At 47.8% G+C, this 14,030-nt stretch overlaps 2 protein-coding genes across 5 annotated transcripts; both read left to right on the top strand.

The window, feature by feature from the left end:
- Positions 1 to 448: 448 nt before the first annotated feature.
- Positions 449 to 3,477, top strand: TMEM107 (transmembrane protein 107). 3 transcript variants are annotated; one of them, XM_072641114.1, is made up of 5 exons: positions 449 to 666; positions 1,224 to 1,291; positions 1,440 to 1,540; positions 1,894 to 1,990; positions 2,160 to 3,477. In XM_072641114.1, exons 1-5 carry the CDS (start codon positions 565 to 567, stop codon positions 2,227 to 2,229), a joined length of 438 nt encoding a protein of 145 aa, XP_072497215.1. In that variant the 5' UTR covers positions 449 to 564; the 3' UTR covers positions 2,230 to 3,477. The 3 variants fall into 3 exon arrangements, with proteins under 3 accessions (XP_072497215.1, XP_072497217.1, XP_072497216.1); XM_072641115.1 differs by having other exon boundaries at positions 481 to 636; XM_072641116.1 differs by lacking the exons at positions 1,440 to 1,540; positions 1,894 to 1,990 and having other exon boundaries at positions 479 to 666.
- Positions 3,478 to 8,997: 5,520 nt separating this feature from the next.
- Positions 8,998 to 13,432, top strand: VAMP2 (vesicle associated membrane protein 2). Of its 2 annotated transcripts, XM_072641118.1 has the most exons (5): positions 8,998 to 9,109; positions 10,000 to 10,120; positions 10,822 to 10,980; positions 11,461 to 11,512; positions 11,774 to 13,432. In XM_072641118.1, coding segments are annotated over exons 1-5 (351 nt in total). In that variant the 5' UTR covers positions 8,998 to 9,107; the 3' UTR covers positions 11,791 to 13,432. The 2 variants fall into 2 exon arrangements, with proteins under 2 accessions (XP_072497219.1, XP_072497218.1); XM_072641117.1 differs by lacking the exon at positions 8,998 to 9,109 and having other exon boundaries at positions 9,944 to 10,120.
- The last annotated feature ends 598 nt before the right edge of the window (positions 13,433 to 14,030 follow it).

Genomic DNA, 14,030 nt, shown 5'->3' on the forward strand with positions numbered 1-14,030 from the left:
TCCTAGCCCTTCGGGAACTGAGTAGGAAGAGGGCAGTAACCACGGCATGTAAATGAATTAGGGTGACAAGGGTGTAAAGAGAGAGGGAACGTGGGGAGAAGGACTGGAAACGGGCTCGGCAGCTCCAGGGGAAGATGCTATGGAGGGGGGAGCCCTATGGCTATTTACAGGATAAATTCTAAAAGGACAAGTTTGGGGGGGAGGTCAGGCACCCTTGTTTCCAGGGAAGAATCTGCCAAGGGTGGGGAATCTGCGGCCTAGATAATAAAAGGATTTGTCAGTCCAAAGGCCGCACCCAGGGACCTGGAGGGCCTCGAGGTCGCAGGATCTCCAATCCCGCAAGCGAAGGCACGAATTCTGCGCTAAGGCCGGCGGTTTGCTGCAAGCTACGGGAGGGTCCCTTTAAATTCAATCCCTCTCAGTGCATTGCTACTTCTCACGAGATTTCCTGAGTAGTTTAGCCAACCGTCATGGTTAAAAAAAAAATAATGCCCTGGTTGTCCGTGGCAACTGAGAGGCGGCGGCGAGGTGCGGAAGGAATCGTGGATCTACGGCCGCCGACCCATGTTCTCGGAAAGCATGGGGCGGATCACTGGGCTGGTGCCCTCTCGTTTTCTGACGTTGCTAGCTCATCTGGTAATCGTCGTCACCATCTTCTGGACGCGGGTAACCTAACTGCCATCCCAGCCTTTTCCCTTCGCTTTCCCGGGGCCCCCTGTCTCCGGCCCAGGGTTTGAGCGGGTGACGCAAGTCGCCCGTGCCGGTGATCATCGCCTGAGCTCCCGCTTTCCCGGCCTGCGCCTGCGCTTGGGACTCCTCTTCCTTTACATCCCCTAGCTTCTCCTGCGCCTGCGCCTGCAACTCGTAATCCTTTCTTTACAGAAAGGTTCCCGCCCCCCCCAACTTTTACCCCCTTAATGAGTTACTCTTTCTGCCCTCCCCAAGCGCAGGCCGGAGCATCCCGAGCCGGTCCTACGTAGGGGTCAGGAAATCTAGCTTTAGGGTTTAGTCTTTACGCTGTGTGACTTTAGGGACTGCGGGTCCATGGACCTCTGTGTCCTCCCCAGCATGTTTTATGAACCGGTGGTTTCTTAAGGCCCACTCTGTAGCTTCCACGCTCCGTGGGAAGAAGGGGAAGGGACAAACACTGGCTGCCCTGCAGCTACCGTTTCTGTTCCATCCTGGCTTAAAAACCCTGTTTTACTCCTGCTCTTCTTTCCTAGGACATCAACGTCCAGGCCAGTCTGCCTCCCGATTTCACCTCGGAGGAGTATGAGGAGGAGGACCTTAAGTGAGCCACCCAGGGGATGGGCGGGCCAGTGGGGGAGGCTTTCCCCTCCTCCACTTTGGGGTGGGGTGGAGGAGTCAAGCCATCCTGGAGAGGGAGAAGGCCCCTGGTTGCGAAGGGTAGACTCCAGGACCGCTTTATCCCTACATAGGATGGTCACTGCTCTCTCCATTACCCTGGGCCTCTTCCTGATAGAACTAGCAGGTTTCTTTTCAGGCGTGTCCATGTTCAACTCCACCCAGAGCCTCTTCTGTATCCTTTCCACCTACTCTTTCCCCCCAGTGGCCAGTGGCGTGGCTCCCCAAATGGAAGAGTGCTAGGCCTCGGGGGTTGGGGGGGCGAAGTGTGGATCTCTGAAGTTTAACTTGAGCTTGGCGCAAGATGGAGCCCCTCTTAACATGGTGGTGACATAAGCAGGGGTCGGGGAGACGAGGAAGGAAAGAGAATTGAACTCCGCTTCCTAACCTGGCTTAATTTGCTGGCAGAGTAAGCGCAGGTTCCCTTCCCTCCTCGGCCGAGGACGGGTCCTGCCTGGGTACCACCCCCCCTTCTCCCAAGCCTGCTGGGAAATGTAGTTCCATTGTTTTTCCCTGACTCTCCTGAAGCCATCGCGCTGCACTGCTGCGCAGCGGTGTCTTTGGCCTTCTTCGTCTTCGAGGGTTGGGAGTGCTACGTCTATTGGTACATCTTCGCCTTCTGCAGGTGCGGCACGAGGGGCCACCTATCCAAGGTTTCCGAGAGGCTGCCCCCGAGGAGGCAACGCTTTCCTGCTTTCTGGGTTTAAGGGCTGGTCCTGACTAGGGTGTCAGTGCTGGGACTGGGCCGTCTTTGTTACGAGAAAGTCTTTGATCACGCCTCCCTCCTCTTGCAGTGTTCTCCCAGCTTCCACTGAAGTAATATTGGTCATCGCTGTCTTCGTGTTAAAGAAAAAATCTTTCTGAACCACTTCCCACAAACGTGGGGCAGAAGACCGAGAAGGCTTTGAAGTCAGCCCTCAGTCCTTGGAAAAATAACTGGGAAGACTGCCAGCGACAGGGTTTGGGGGACTGTTGGCAGTGTTCTTATCCCCCTGAGTTTTCGCACATTGACATTGTATATAATATTTTATAATAAAACCCCACTTTTGTACCATAACTAAAGCTGGTGACACCAGTTGCAGGGGACATTCGATGTTGGCCATACACAGGGGAAGGGAAGACACAGCAGAGAGGAGTGTGCCGCAAGGGGAGCCTGGTGTTTTCCCATCCATTCCAGGACCTTAAAGTTACTGGTGCCCCTTTTTCGATGATTACGGTCCAAATCCCAGGAAGGGGCGGGGCTGATTTATGCGAGTGACAATGTACGTCATTCCTGGGACAATATGCAAATGAGGACCAGGAGGCTTTGGAACCCTGAGTGAAGAAGCTAAGACTAGCTTCTTTAGATTGTTTGGGGTGCAGATGGATGGAATAGGCCTTCGTTATTTATGGGCTTGGGGAAAGACAGTGCCCAGTATCCATCCATTAGGTAAATCAGAGTTAGAATGTCCTGCATTTAGCTCCCAGAAAATATTCTTTATTGTTTGTAAGGCATGCCCTGAACGGATGTAATTTCTTCCCATCTGTGAAATGGGCAATACTTACTACCATCCGAGTGACGTGTCATGGTGCACAAACCGGGGACCCTTGAACACTTACTAGCTGTGTGATCTTGGAAAAGTCACTTAACATTTTTCATTCTCAATCTCATCTTTGTGTAAAATGGAGTTATTGTGAGGAAATGGGAAAATAGTACCCTGTCTCCACTAGGGAGTTCATTTTTATAGTATACCCCAACTCTTCTCTTTTTCCAACAGGATTAGGTGAGACATGCCAATCTAGAAGGTAAGAATAAGTGACACTCTCCTAGGAAAGATTAATGGTGACAAGAAAAAATGGAAGGGAGCTTAGCACCTTGAGCCAATGAGATATGATCACAAGAAGCCTCAGAGTCTGAATTTTGTTCCAGTTTTGTTCGTTACTATAGTAGTGGTTTCCACGTTTACAGAAGGAAGGCATTGGCTTAGATGAGCTCTCAGATACTTCCAGTTCTAAATTTCTGAATCTTAGGTTTGAAGTGAAAGTAAATATGATGAAAGATCAAGCATGGCATTATTCTATCCCTGAATATTACAAATACCTTTGGAAATAAAGGCAAAAAGAGCTTGGTAACTATGAGTTTGGAACTTTTTTACTAAACTTTTTTCCCCCTCTTTAGAAAGGAATGGCCATTCCTCATAATCCTGTCTAAAAAGGGAGCAGGGAAGAATACATTGGGCAACAGAGGTAATGTAAAAACAGTAACCATAACTACTTGCTAATAGTCAGTAAACAACTAGCATTAGATGTCTACTGTGTGTCAGGGTAGGAATCCTGATTAAAATGCTAAGATTGATATAGCAGTCTTTCCTATACTCTTAATGTCTTGTGTCTACATAACACTTCTCTGTTCACATTATTCGTGTGCTCCTGAGGACAACCCTGTGAAATAGATATTATTAACCCGTTTTAGAAATGAGAGTTTAAGTAGTCCAGAGTCGTGCAGCTAGTAGATGTCAGAGGCAGAACTGGAACCTAGATCTTTCTGCCTCTTAAGTCCAAAACTATTTGCTACTCTGAAAGACCCCTCTAAACTACTTGACCTCCCCAAATTATTTTCTATAATACATCAGATTTCCATTCACCCTACAAGATATGTGGTAGAATACTAGACTTGGGAGACAAGAGTCAGGTAAGAAACTCAGCCATTTACGTTCTTGACTCAAGTCTACAAGTATTAAACACTTTATTCAAGGCTCCATGCCGACCCTGTATGTATGAAGAAAGGCAAAAGCTCTCATGGAGTTCACAGTCTAATGAAAGTTAACATAAACAAGTAGGAACATACAGAATACATAGTTACTTAGAGAAAAAAATATATTTATTTGAACAGTGCCTTATTCTTGCCTTCATTTGATTATAAGCTTAAGAAAATGTGGACTTCTTTGGATTTGAGCAAAAGATCTGGAGGACAATCCTAGCTCTGCCACTCGCTACATATGTGTCCTTGAACAAATGACCACCTTTATGGGCATCAGTTTCTTCATCTGTAAAAAGAAGGGGTTGGTTTAAATGATTTCTAAGGTAATTCCAACTCTAATATTCTATGATGTTATAACCGTGCCCTATTTCATCTCTTTATCCCCCAGGAACTAACTTAGTACCTGTGCACATCACAGGCATTAGTAAACACTCTTGAATTTAACTGAGAGAAGACAGTGATGTTTCTAGCCTAGGTAGTAGGAATATCATTGTTTATATCATTGACAGAAATAGGGAAGCCATGGATACCATCTCATTTTAATGGGAAGAGGCTAAACTGTTATCCTGGTAGTTATGTCCCACAAATAGTTGAGAATATCAAAGTGGAGATCAGGAGAGAGCAGGATAGAATAGATTTAGGAGTCATGTATACATACAAACTGTGGATTTCAGCTCAAGAGAAGAAAAAAACTTCCCATGAGTGAAAGCTAAAAATGGGCTACCTCAGAAACTATCCCATCAACTAAGGATAGCCAGTGGTGACTAGATGGCCACTTGCCAGGAACGTTGTAGACAGAATTCGTGGAACCAGGTAAGAGAAGACTTTTTGAGGCCTTCAGATCCTAAGGTGACAGATCCAAATTTGAATATAGCTATGTTTTACAAAACTAAAATATATTGTGAGAGAAATTCATCTTTACCACTATATCAGCCCTGAGACTACAGTATTATTCATGTTATCAACTGTTGACATTAACTTATTAACTTATATAGTGTTTTAAGGGCCTTGTTTATGCCTTCACAACAGTATAACGCATAGCCCTATACCATGCAATTAGGAGTAACAAGTGCTTCTTGGTGATGACACAACACAGAAGAAACTGAAGCCTAAGTCACGTATCTACCATATCAAATTGTGGTAGTCGGAAAACTGAATTTTAATCCTGGGCAACAATGTTGGTCTTATGCAGACAGCTAGGTAGCACAGCAGATAGAGTATTAGATTTGGAGTTAGGAAGTTGAGTTTGAATCCTGACAATGGCACACAATAGCTATGTGACATTGTTCAAGTCACTTGACATCTCATCATCCTGGTTTCCTCATCTGTAAAATGTGATTAATAATAGTACCTACCTCTCAGGTTTGTTGTGAGAATCAGATTAGCTAATACATGTAAGTGCTAACTATCGGGCAGGTAGGTGGCACAGTGGATGAGAAACTAAGGCCAAGAGAAGTTCCAGTTGGGCAATGCAGCATCTTCCCTCCTTCCTTCCTTCCTTCTTCCTCCTCTCCTGAGTCTCCTTCCCCTCCCCTCCAAGTGAATGTAAATAGTAATTGTTTCTGTTTTGGCCAGAAACCCTGAGCATCTTCCCCTCCCAGACTGATTTTTTTTTTTTACTAGGTTAAAGGAACCATTCTCTGCGTTATTTCTTTCCTAGCCTTAATCACTGAATGGGTGTTGCCTCAGTCAAACTGAGACCTATTAAAAACCTTGCTTAAAAAGGTCAAGGTTTGGGGCAGCTAGGTGGCACACTGAATAGAGCACTGGCCCTGGAGTCCGGAAGACCTGAGTTCAAATGTGATCTCAGACACTTGATACTTAATAGACCTTGGGCAAGTCACTTAACCCCAATTGCCTTGCCTACCCCCATCTAAAAAAGCAACAACAACAACAAAAAAAAAGGCCAAGATTTCCCAGTTCATTCAGGGCCATCTCCAGTTATGATCTTATCTTGTCACTGGACCTAGATGGCTGCAGAGGAGAAGGTAAGGCTAGTGATTATGCATATCCTTCTCTCACTTAAATCCAATTCACTTGCATGTCATGGCATCACCTCCCTAATGTCATGGTCCTCTTCGAGAATGAAGAACAAACAATAACAATGACAAGTATGAAATGTCCAATATTCAAGTGGTGATGTGGGATTGCCTCTCAGGGGAGAAACTGGAAATAGATATACAGATCTGTGAGTCATTGACATAAAGATAAATAAACTCACAGAAACTGATGACATCTCTGGGAGAGAATGTAAAGAAAGGACTAGGACACTTGGGAATAACCCATGGTTAGGGGACATCGATGATACTGTGGATAGAGCAGCAGGCTTGGAGTCAGGAAGACCTGAGTTCAAATCTGACCTCAGACACTTACTGTGTGATGCTGGGCAAGTCACTTAACTTCTGCTTGCCTCAGTTTCCTCAACTGGAAAGTGGGGATCTCGTTGTAAGGATCACATGAGATAATTGTGAAGTGCTTAGCACAGTGTCTGGCACGTAGTGAGTTCTAAATAAATGTTAGCTATTATTACTTTTATTATGATATGATGAATCAATAAAAGAGACTGAGCAGGATTAATTAGACTAGGGGTCTCAGACCCATCCTCTCCAAGCAGTAAATGGATAGATTAAAGCTGCCTGTGAACTTGTTTTTAAAAATTGTTTTGGTAAGTATTGAGTTGAATTGAATTGAATTATATTGAAATAGGATTGATTTCCTTTGTAATCTATGTATTTTGGTTTGTAAGCCTAAAAACATTAGTCTAAGAAGGGATGTATAGGCTTTATTAACTGCCAAATGGGTCCACAACACAAAAAAGGTAAAATACCCCTGGTTAAAGAGGAAGAGAATAGGGAGAGAATAGCGTCATAAAAACCAAGAGAAGAGGGAGAGAGTGATCCGCAATATCAAATGGAGCAGATTAATTAAGAAGGTTTGAGGACTGAAAAAAGACTGTCATATTTGACAATTAAGATAGCACTGTTAACTTGTAAAGAATGGTTCCAGTCCAGTAATGAAGTTGGAAGCCAGAATGTTAAGGGTCTAGAAGTGAGTAAACAGAAGAAATAAAGATTTCGAGTGGAGTCAGATTTTTCAATGAGTTTGCTGAGTAAAGGCGGGAAGATAAAGGACTGAGGGGATGGTAGAGTCTAGTGAAGATTTAAGGATGGGAGAGACTAGTAGGTTTGAAGGTAATAGGTGCCTCCCTTAGCACCCAGCAAGTAGAGACATTGAGCTTTGATTGTGAGTTCAGCCCTGTTTTGATACTTTGACCAGTAAGAAATTCAAACCCATACATTTCTTAAACTTTCCCCTTTTCCATTCTCTGCCTTCCCTTTTCTCATCTAAATTTCTTTTGGCTTCTATATACCAAGAGGTCTAGGTCTATGAATCAGAAACACTAGATCTGAATCCTGAAGATGCCAGTTACTAGAGGGGTAACCTCAGATAAGTCACTTTACTCTGGGTCTGTTTCCTCATCTGTAAAATGAATGAATTTCTGTAGTCACTCACTCTGCAGTGATCTCTGAAATCCCTTTCAGGTGTAAATCCTCTTGGTGCCAATGCAGTCACAGTGAGAAGGAGTGGGGATCAGCATCACAGGGATGCTGAAGTCAGACTTAGGGACAAATTGAACTTTCTTTTTCCTTCTGTACTCCCTTGAAGGCAACCTACCTCTTTCTGCAAGAGTGGGTTGGTCTTTTTGTTTTGGATCTGGAAGATGGGGGGTTTGGAGTGTTGGAGTTAAGTCATTTAGGACAATACAGTTGAAGGCTAGGGTTTTAAAGAATGGGCTATGAGTAGCTGGGGTCCATTGTGTTAAGGTATCCAGGATGGAGCATGAAAAAGGTCAGAGATTGGAGTGGTCTAATTTGGGAAACTGCATTGTCAGATGGGGTTATGATCTGCAATGTTTATATATTGGGATTGGGATGTTGAAGTTAGGGTGTATAGTGTTAAATGTCAGAGGTAGGAGCTGGGGAGTTCAACTGTCTGAAGTTGGAGTCTTGTCATTCTAGGGCAGTTGGAATGTTAAGGTTCCAGTGTTAAGATCAGGGTTTAAAGTATTGTCTATTAGCCACTGGAGTGGAATTCAAGTGTGTCATGTCAGAGTTGAACTTTGTGTATGGGAAGTTTAAAGTGATTAAATATTGAATTGTTGGAGGCTCTAGAGTTGGGGTTTGAAATGTTGGTCCTGAGGTGCCATACCCTGAGGTACTGGAAGACTGAAGTGTTATGTTTGGGGAAAAGTTGGATTGGGATGTTGCAGGTTTGAGGTTAGTGTTAAGGTTTGGCATGTTGGATGTTGTGGTGAAGTTTGGAGGTGCAGGGATGTCAAGAGTTTTTCTTTGGAACTTCTGCAGTATTGGAGTATCAGGAGTCTGAAGGAGTATTAAAGGCTGGGGGGGGGCGGTCTGAGTTTTGGCATTAGAAATTCAAAGATGAGGTTTAGGAACTTGGGTACTTTGGGTTAAAGATGTTTGGGACTTGAGAAAATTGGAGGGGTTGAATTGTTGGGATGCTGCTTAGTTTAGGGGTTGGGGTGTTGGTGTGCAGTATGGTTGTTGTGTAGATTTGGGGACTGGAGTGTTGGGAATCTGGGGGTAGGGGGGTGGAACTGAAGAATTTGATGGGTTGGGGTTGTAGATCTGGGGTCCGGGAAGTTTGGGGGTTGGAGACAGGTGTCTAGGGACAGCCTGAACATCTTGGGAGAGAGGAATTTCAGAGGGTCCTGAGCTCCTTCCAGGACAAGATCTTAGGGAGGGGGTGGGGAGGAAAGGAGCAGGGCATCCAACATGGCTGCACCTCAACCCCCTTCTCCCAGCTCCCCCCCTCCCCTCCCCACTCCCCCGCCCGGCCTGGCCCACGGGTGCCCGGATGTGGGTGACGCGCGGCCGCCATCTTCCCGTCCCCAGGCTCGGCAGCACCATTCGGAGCCAGTGCGAGCCGGAGCCGCCGCCGCCGCTGTCCCCGCCCGCCCGCGCGCCCGCCCGCCCCCGCCATGTGAGTCTGCACCGCCCGGCGCCTGGCGCCGTCCCCGGGGCTACGGTGGGCCCCCATGCACTGCCCGGAGCCGTCCTCCCGCTGTCACTGCGTCCTCCTCCTCCTCCTCCCTTCTCCCTGCAGCCGCCCTCCTGGCCGTTCCCACCCTGGTTGCCCGGGCGCCCTCTGGGAACTGGGCCCGGTCGTGCCGCAGGGAGGTGCGAGCCCTGGGCCGCAGCCTCCGGCCCCGCCGCCGCCCCGTCCCGCCCGTCCCTGCATTGTCCGTTCTGTCCCCCCTGGCTCGGCAGGCCGCGGGGGCGTCGCTTTTGCTTTTAGAGGAGGGGCTGGGCTGGGGCTGCCCGGGCCTCCGGAGAGTGGGGGACGAGGAGCTAAAAATACCCGCGCCCCAGGGGTGCCCGGGGGCTGCAGGGCCGCGGTGCGGTGGGAGCGGAGACCGAGATGGGGCGCCCCGAGCCCAGCCAACCCGACCCACCCCTGGAGATTGTCTGTCACTAGCCCTGGCACGGTGGACCCCGGCGTCTTTGCCTCACATGCCTGCCCCGGCCGCCCCGCAAAGCCTCACTGGTCTTGGCAGCCTCCACCAACCTACCCCCCAACCCCCCGACCCGAGGATTAGGGGCCTGTCCCCAGTCCTCAGGCTGCCAGGGGCCCTGAGAGGAGGAGGTGAGGAGTCTCACTACCACGGTGCTCGAGCCCAATCCCTCGTTCTTCAGGGGGAAACTGGGGGCCCGGAGAGGAGACTCAGACTCAGAATGAGTCTGGAAGGGCTTGCCTGAGGTCTTCTCTTTGGGGGGAGAGCTGGGGACCCGGGAGAGGGGAGGCTTGGCAGAGTCTGCTGTGAAGGGCTGGATGTCCTTGTGTCAAGACACTTTTGCCACTTACACCCTCAGGTCTGCTCCTGCTACTGCCATGCCCCCTGCTGCCCCAGCAGGAGAAGGGGGCCCCCCTGCTGCCCCCCCAAACCTCACTAGCAACAGGAGGCTGCAGCAAACCCAGGCCCAGGTGGATGAGGTGAGCGGAGAAATGAAAGGAAGGGAAGGGGGTAAGGACGGTTGGCCTCGTGATCAGTACCATGGACAGCTCACTGGTGTGTGCCTCGAGATAGTACATTGGGGTGGGAGAGAGGTTAGGGTAAGAGGCACAAATGTTTCGTGTCAGCAGTGTTGGACAGCGACCTGTGTCACTGTTGTCATGCCCCTGGCCACCTGGTAAGTTAGTTGGCGTTGTTCCTTTGCTTTACCCTTTGAGGTCTGAGCCTGTTGTGTCGGGCTGTTGTACATTAGGCATGTTGGAGGTTTGTAGGTGGTGGGTAAGTCTCATTGTTTGTTTTATGCCTTTCTGTGTAAAGGGGAGGTTTCTGACCTACACGCAGTGTGTCAGTGAGTTCTGCTAGTATGTCTAAGGCATGTACCTGGATTATCTGCTGGCATGCCCTTGCTTTGTGTCCCTAGTGGGTCCTGTGTATGCATTATGCCTTAAGCTTGTGTCCCTGGAAGTACTTACTCTTGTGTGTCTGACAGCTCCTGTACATTAGGTTAGTTAGTCCAAGGTTTGTGTCCCAGTATATGTCAGATGTATGTCCTTGGGGGGGTTGTCCTATTTGTGTGATGCTTGAAGCTTTTTCCTGGCATAGTTTGTGACATATCTTTGGTATGTTGCTTATGTGAATCTGTGGCATAAACATGTCATCACTTTCGCCTTCCATTGTCTAGGTGGTGGATATCATGCGGGTGAATGTGGACAAGGTCCTAGAGCGGGACCAGAAGTTATCAGAACTAGATGACCGTGCAGATGCCCTCCAGGCTGGGGCTTCCCAGTTTGAGACAAGTGCTGCTAAGCTCAAGCGTAAATACTGGTGGAAAAACCTCAAAGTAAGGAGGCTGGAAGAGGGCATAAGGGAGGTTCTAGAAGGTGTGTTAGCTAGGAGAGGAGACTGAAGGAATGGGGAAAAGTGTTCTGTAGGCCTGATCAACCCTAAATCAAAACTGAGTGACCTTGGGTAAGTCACTTCTTTCTGGACTTCAGTTCTTCCTCTTTAAAATGAAGGGGCTATCTTAGGTGGTCCCTAAGGTTCCCTTCCCCCACCCCATATACTGTAGTTTTTCAGGAAATGGCTTGGAGGGTGGGAAGTAGGCAGAGCTTGATACTCTGACCTTTTCCCCTACTAACCTGATTATCACCCCCCCATCCCTCTTCTTTCTTTCCTGTTCTCCTTCCTCTCCCTTTCATCTCTCTTTTCTCTTCCTTTCCCCTTTTCTTCTTTTCCTCATCCTCTCTCTACCTTCTCATCTCACCTTTTTTTCTCCCTTCCCTTCCCTCTTTCCTTCCTTCTTTCCACCCCACCCTCCCAGATGATGATTATCCTTGGAGTGATATGCGCCATCATCCTCATCCTCATCATTGGTGAGTGGGGAATTGAGGGAGGAGGTTCAGATACTATGGCCTAGGAGGAAAAAGAAACAGTTCCTTTCCATCTGCCCCTTGTAGGATCATTGGGTCCCACCAGCATCCTCAGAACTTACCCTCCTAACTAAGGCTGATGAAATTCCATCTGAGGGGGGGAGGCTGGGTAGAACTGAGGAGGGCTAAATGTAGGTGAGAGTTCCTCCAACTGGGGAGATATGGACCAAATCTGACCCTAACACTCTTTGGGTCTCTCCACAGTTTATTTCAGCACCTAAGCCCACAGCAGGAGCTGCCCCTGCCCGGGAGAGGGCCCCCTTCCCTTCATGGCTCTCCCTCTCTCAGCCATATCTTCCAGCCCCTTCTCCTGTCCCACCTCCGGTGTGTCTGCGTGTGTATCCCCCCTTGTAAATAGCCAGCTGTTATTTATACATATATAATATTATATATATTTGGTCTGTTTGTAGTTTTATTACTAGAAGATTTTTTCTGGTTGTTCTTAACTTCTCTCCTCTGCCCATCATCCTTTTTTTTCCCCTAACTCCTCATTCCTCTCCTTTTTTTTTGACCCACAGTCCCCTCATGTGCATTTGCTATGCAACATTCTCTATTCTTCTCCTTCCATCTTCCTTTTTGCCTGGATTTAGCTATTCATCTCTCCCACCCATCTCTCTCCTCCCAGGAGCCTGGGGCACCCCCTTATTTATGGACTATCCAATCATTATGGACTGTGACAAAGATTCCCTTAGCCACCTTTCCCTCCCCTATGTCTCCTGGGAGCTCTGAGCACTTAAATTAGCATGTCATTTACATAACCACACCCTTTTTGGTTTGCTTTTCAGTCATTCCTGCCTCCTGACTTGTATTGGGCCTCCTCACCTATTACTAAACACACCTATGGGTCCTTCAATTTTACCCTTATTTGCACGACATTTACATAAGTGAGGGGTCCTTTGCTTTTAACACATAGGGGCCTGTGGCCTCCCCCCCATTCCATTTTTTTCACCATCCATTTCCTTCTAACTCTTGTCTGTCATCATCCTTTCCCAATTCCTCCTTCCCATAAATGCCTCCCCAACTCTCAACCCCACAGCTGGTATGTAAGTGTCTTAAAGTTAAATGTTTTGATGGACCAATAATTCTGCCACTTGGGGGTCTCCACATTCCTACTCCCCATATTTGGTAGGGGGGCTCACTGACATTCTCAAAAGGGTCCCCCTCACCTGCCCCTCCCACCCCAGCTGGGATGAATTGGGGAACCCTGCTACATTCCGATTCTTATCTAGGAGGGGAGGCCACCAGCCAACAGGGGCTGTCACTGCCGTGGGGAGTCTGGTAAGGGGGCTGAGGAACACCTCACAAGTCCTCCATGGACCTCCTCCCCTCTGAGCCACCTCCTTGTGGGGAACAGAGCTGATAGCCCACCCTGGGGTTCTGGGGAAGGTTTGCAAAGTCCTGTCATTGCCCACCTCCCTTGGATGACCCCCTGAATTCATAAAAGGGGGAAATAGTCACTGCCAGAATGTGTTGTTGGGGGAGGAGGAGACATTTTATCCCTTCCTCTCCCTAAGGGAAGAAGGGAATGGTTCCTGTGAGGTCCTCTAGACTGAGGGGGATTGGTGGTTGAAGGAGGAGGGTCAAAAAGTCTCTTTAAATGGCACAATTTGGGGGGAATGTGGAGGGGAGGATATAGTCCTTTTACTTGCCACTAGATCTCCGTGTTCCCCCATTCCACTTTCTGGGAGGTTGAGGAGAAAGAGAGCTGCCTACTGGGTTGGGGGTGGTGGAGATGTGGGGGTGGGGCTTTGTTTTAGACCCCCCCCATTCCCTATCCCTACCCTGCCCCCTTCAGTGCCCCCAATTCTGTGGCAAATCCAGATTGTGAAAATGTACAATAAATAAATGTGTGATGAGAAACTAGATAGTGTGTGTGCATCTTTGTTGAGGCTGGGGAACTTGACTTTCTAAACTGAAGGGAACATGGGTTGGCTATGTATATATGCAGAGAGTGAGAAGGGTTAGACTCCAGCAGAGGGAGGGAGGGATGTTTGGCTTAAGGCTAGGAAAGGGGGTTGTTGGGGGAAAAAGCTAGAAAAAATGGGCAAAGCAGAAGACAGGCCCTGACCTGGGCTGAGGAAAATGTAGCTCCAAAGCTGGCCACAAGGAGACTTCATAGAATTGTGTAATAAAGAGAATTCCTTACATTTATAAAGTTTTTTTCATAGCCATTAACTTATACGATTTCCTCACCCCACCTCCAAATCTTTTGAGGTTTGTAGAGGAGGAAACAGGTCCACATAGATGGTAGGATTGGTGCAAAATCACAGAGCTATTTATTGTCAAAACCAGGATTTGGAATAAGATAGGATCTAAAACTTGAAGGGAACTTAAGAGAGAATTTAGTCTACCATTCTCCCTTTGCAGATGAAGAAACTAGTCCATAGATGTACAGTAATTTGTCCAAGATCATACAGGTCGCCTTGGCAAAGAAAAGATTCACAGCATATATTTTTAAAAA

Source organism: Notamacropus eugenii, chromosome 2 (assembly GCF_028372415.1).
Source record: "Notamacropus eugenii isolate mMacEug1 chromosome 2, mMacEug1.pri_v2, whole genome shotgun sequence".
Taxonomy (NCBI): domain Eukaryota; kingdom Metazoa; phylum Chordata; class Mammalia; order Diprotodontia; family Macropodidae; genus Notamacropus; species Notamacropus eugenii.

Excerpts from the sequence above, each read along its gene's own strand:
- TMEM107 (XM_072641114.1), top strand. The coding sequence starts at position 565 with ATGTTCTCGGAAAGCATGGGGCGGATCACTGGGCTGGTGCCCTCTCGT. Across the intron at positions 667-1,223 it reads TCACCATCTTCTGGACGCGG|GACATCAACGTCCAGGCCAG; the intron begins GTAACCTAACTG and ends CTTCTTTCCTAG. Across the intron at positions 1,991-2,159 it reads TACATCTTCGCCTTCTGCAG|TGTTCTCCCAGCTTCCACTG; the intron begins GTGCGGCACGAG and ends CTCCTCTTGCAG.
- VAMP2 (XM_072641117.1), top strand. The coding sequence starts at position 9,959 with ATGTCCTTGTGTCAAGACACTTTTGCCACTTACACCCTCAGGTCTGCT. Across the intron at positions 10,121-10,821 it reads CCCAGGCCCAGGTGGATGAG|GTGGTGGATATCATGCGGGT; the intron begins GTGAGCGGAGAA and ends TCCATTGTCTAG. Across the intron at positions 10,981-11,460 it reads ACTGGTGGAAAAACCTCAAA|ATGATGATTATCCTTGGAGT; the intron begins GTAAGGAGGCTG and ends CCACCCTCCCAG.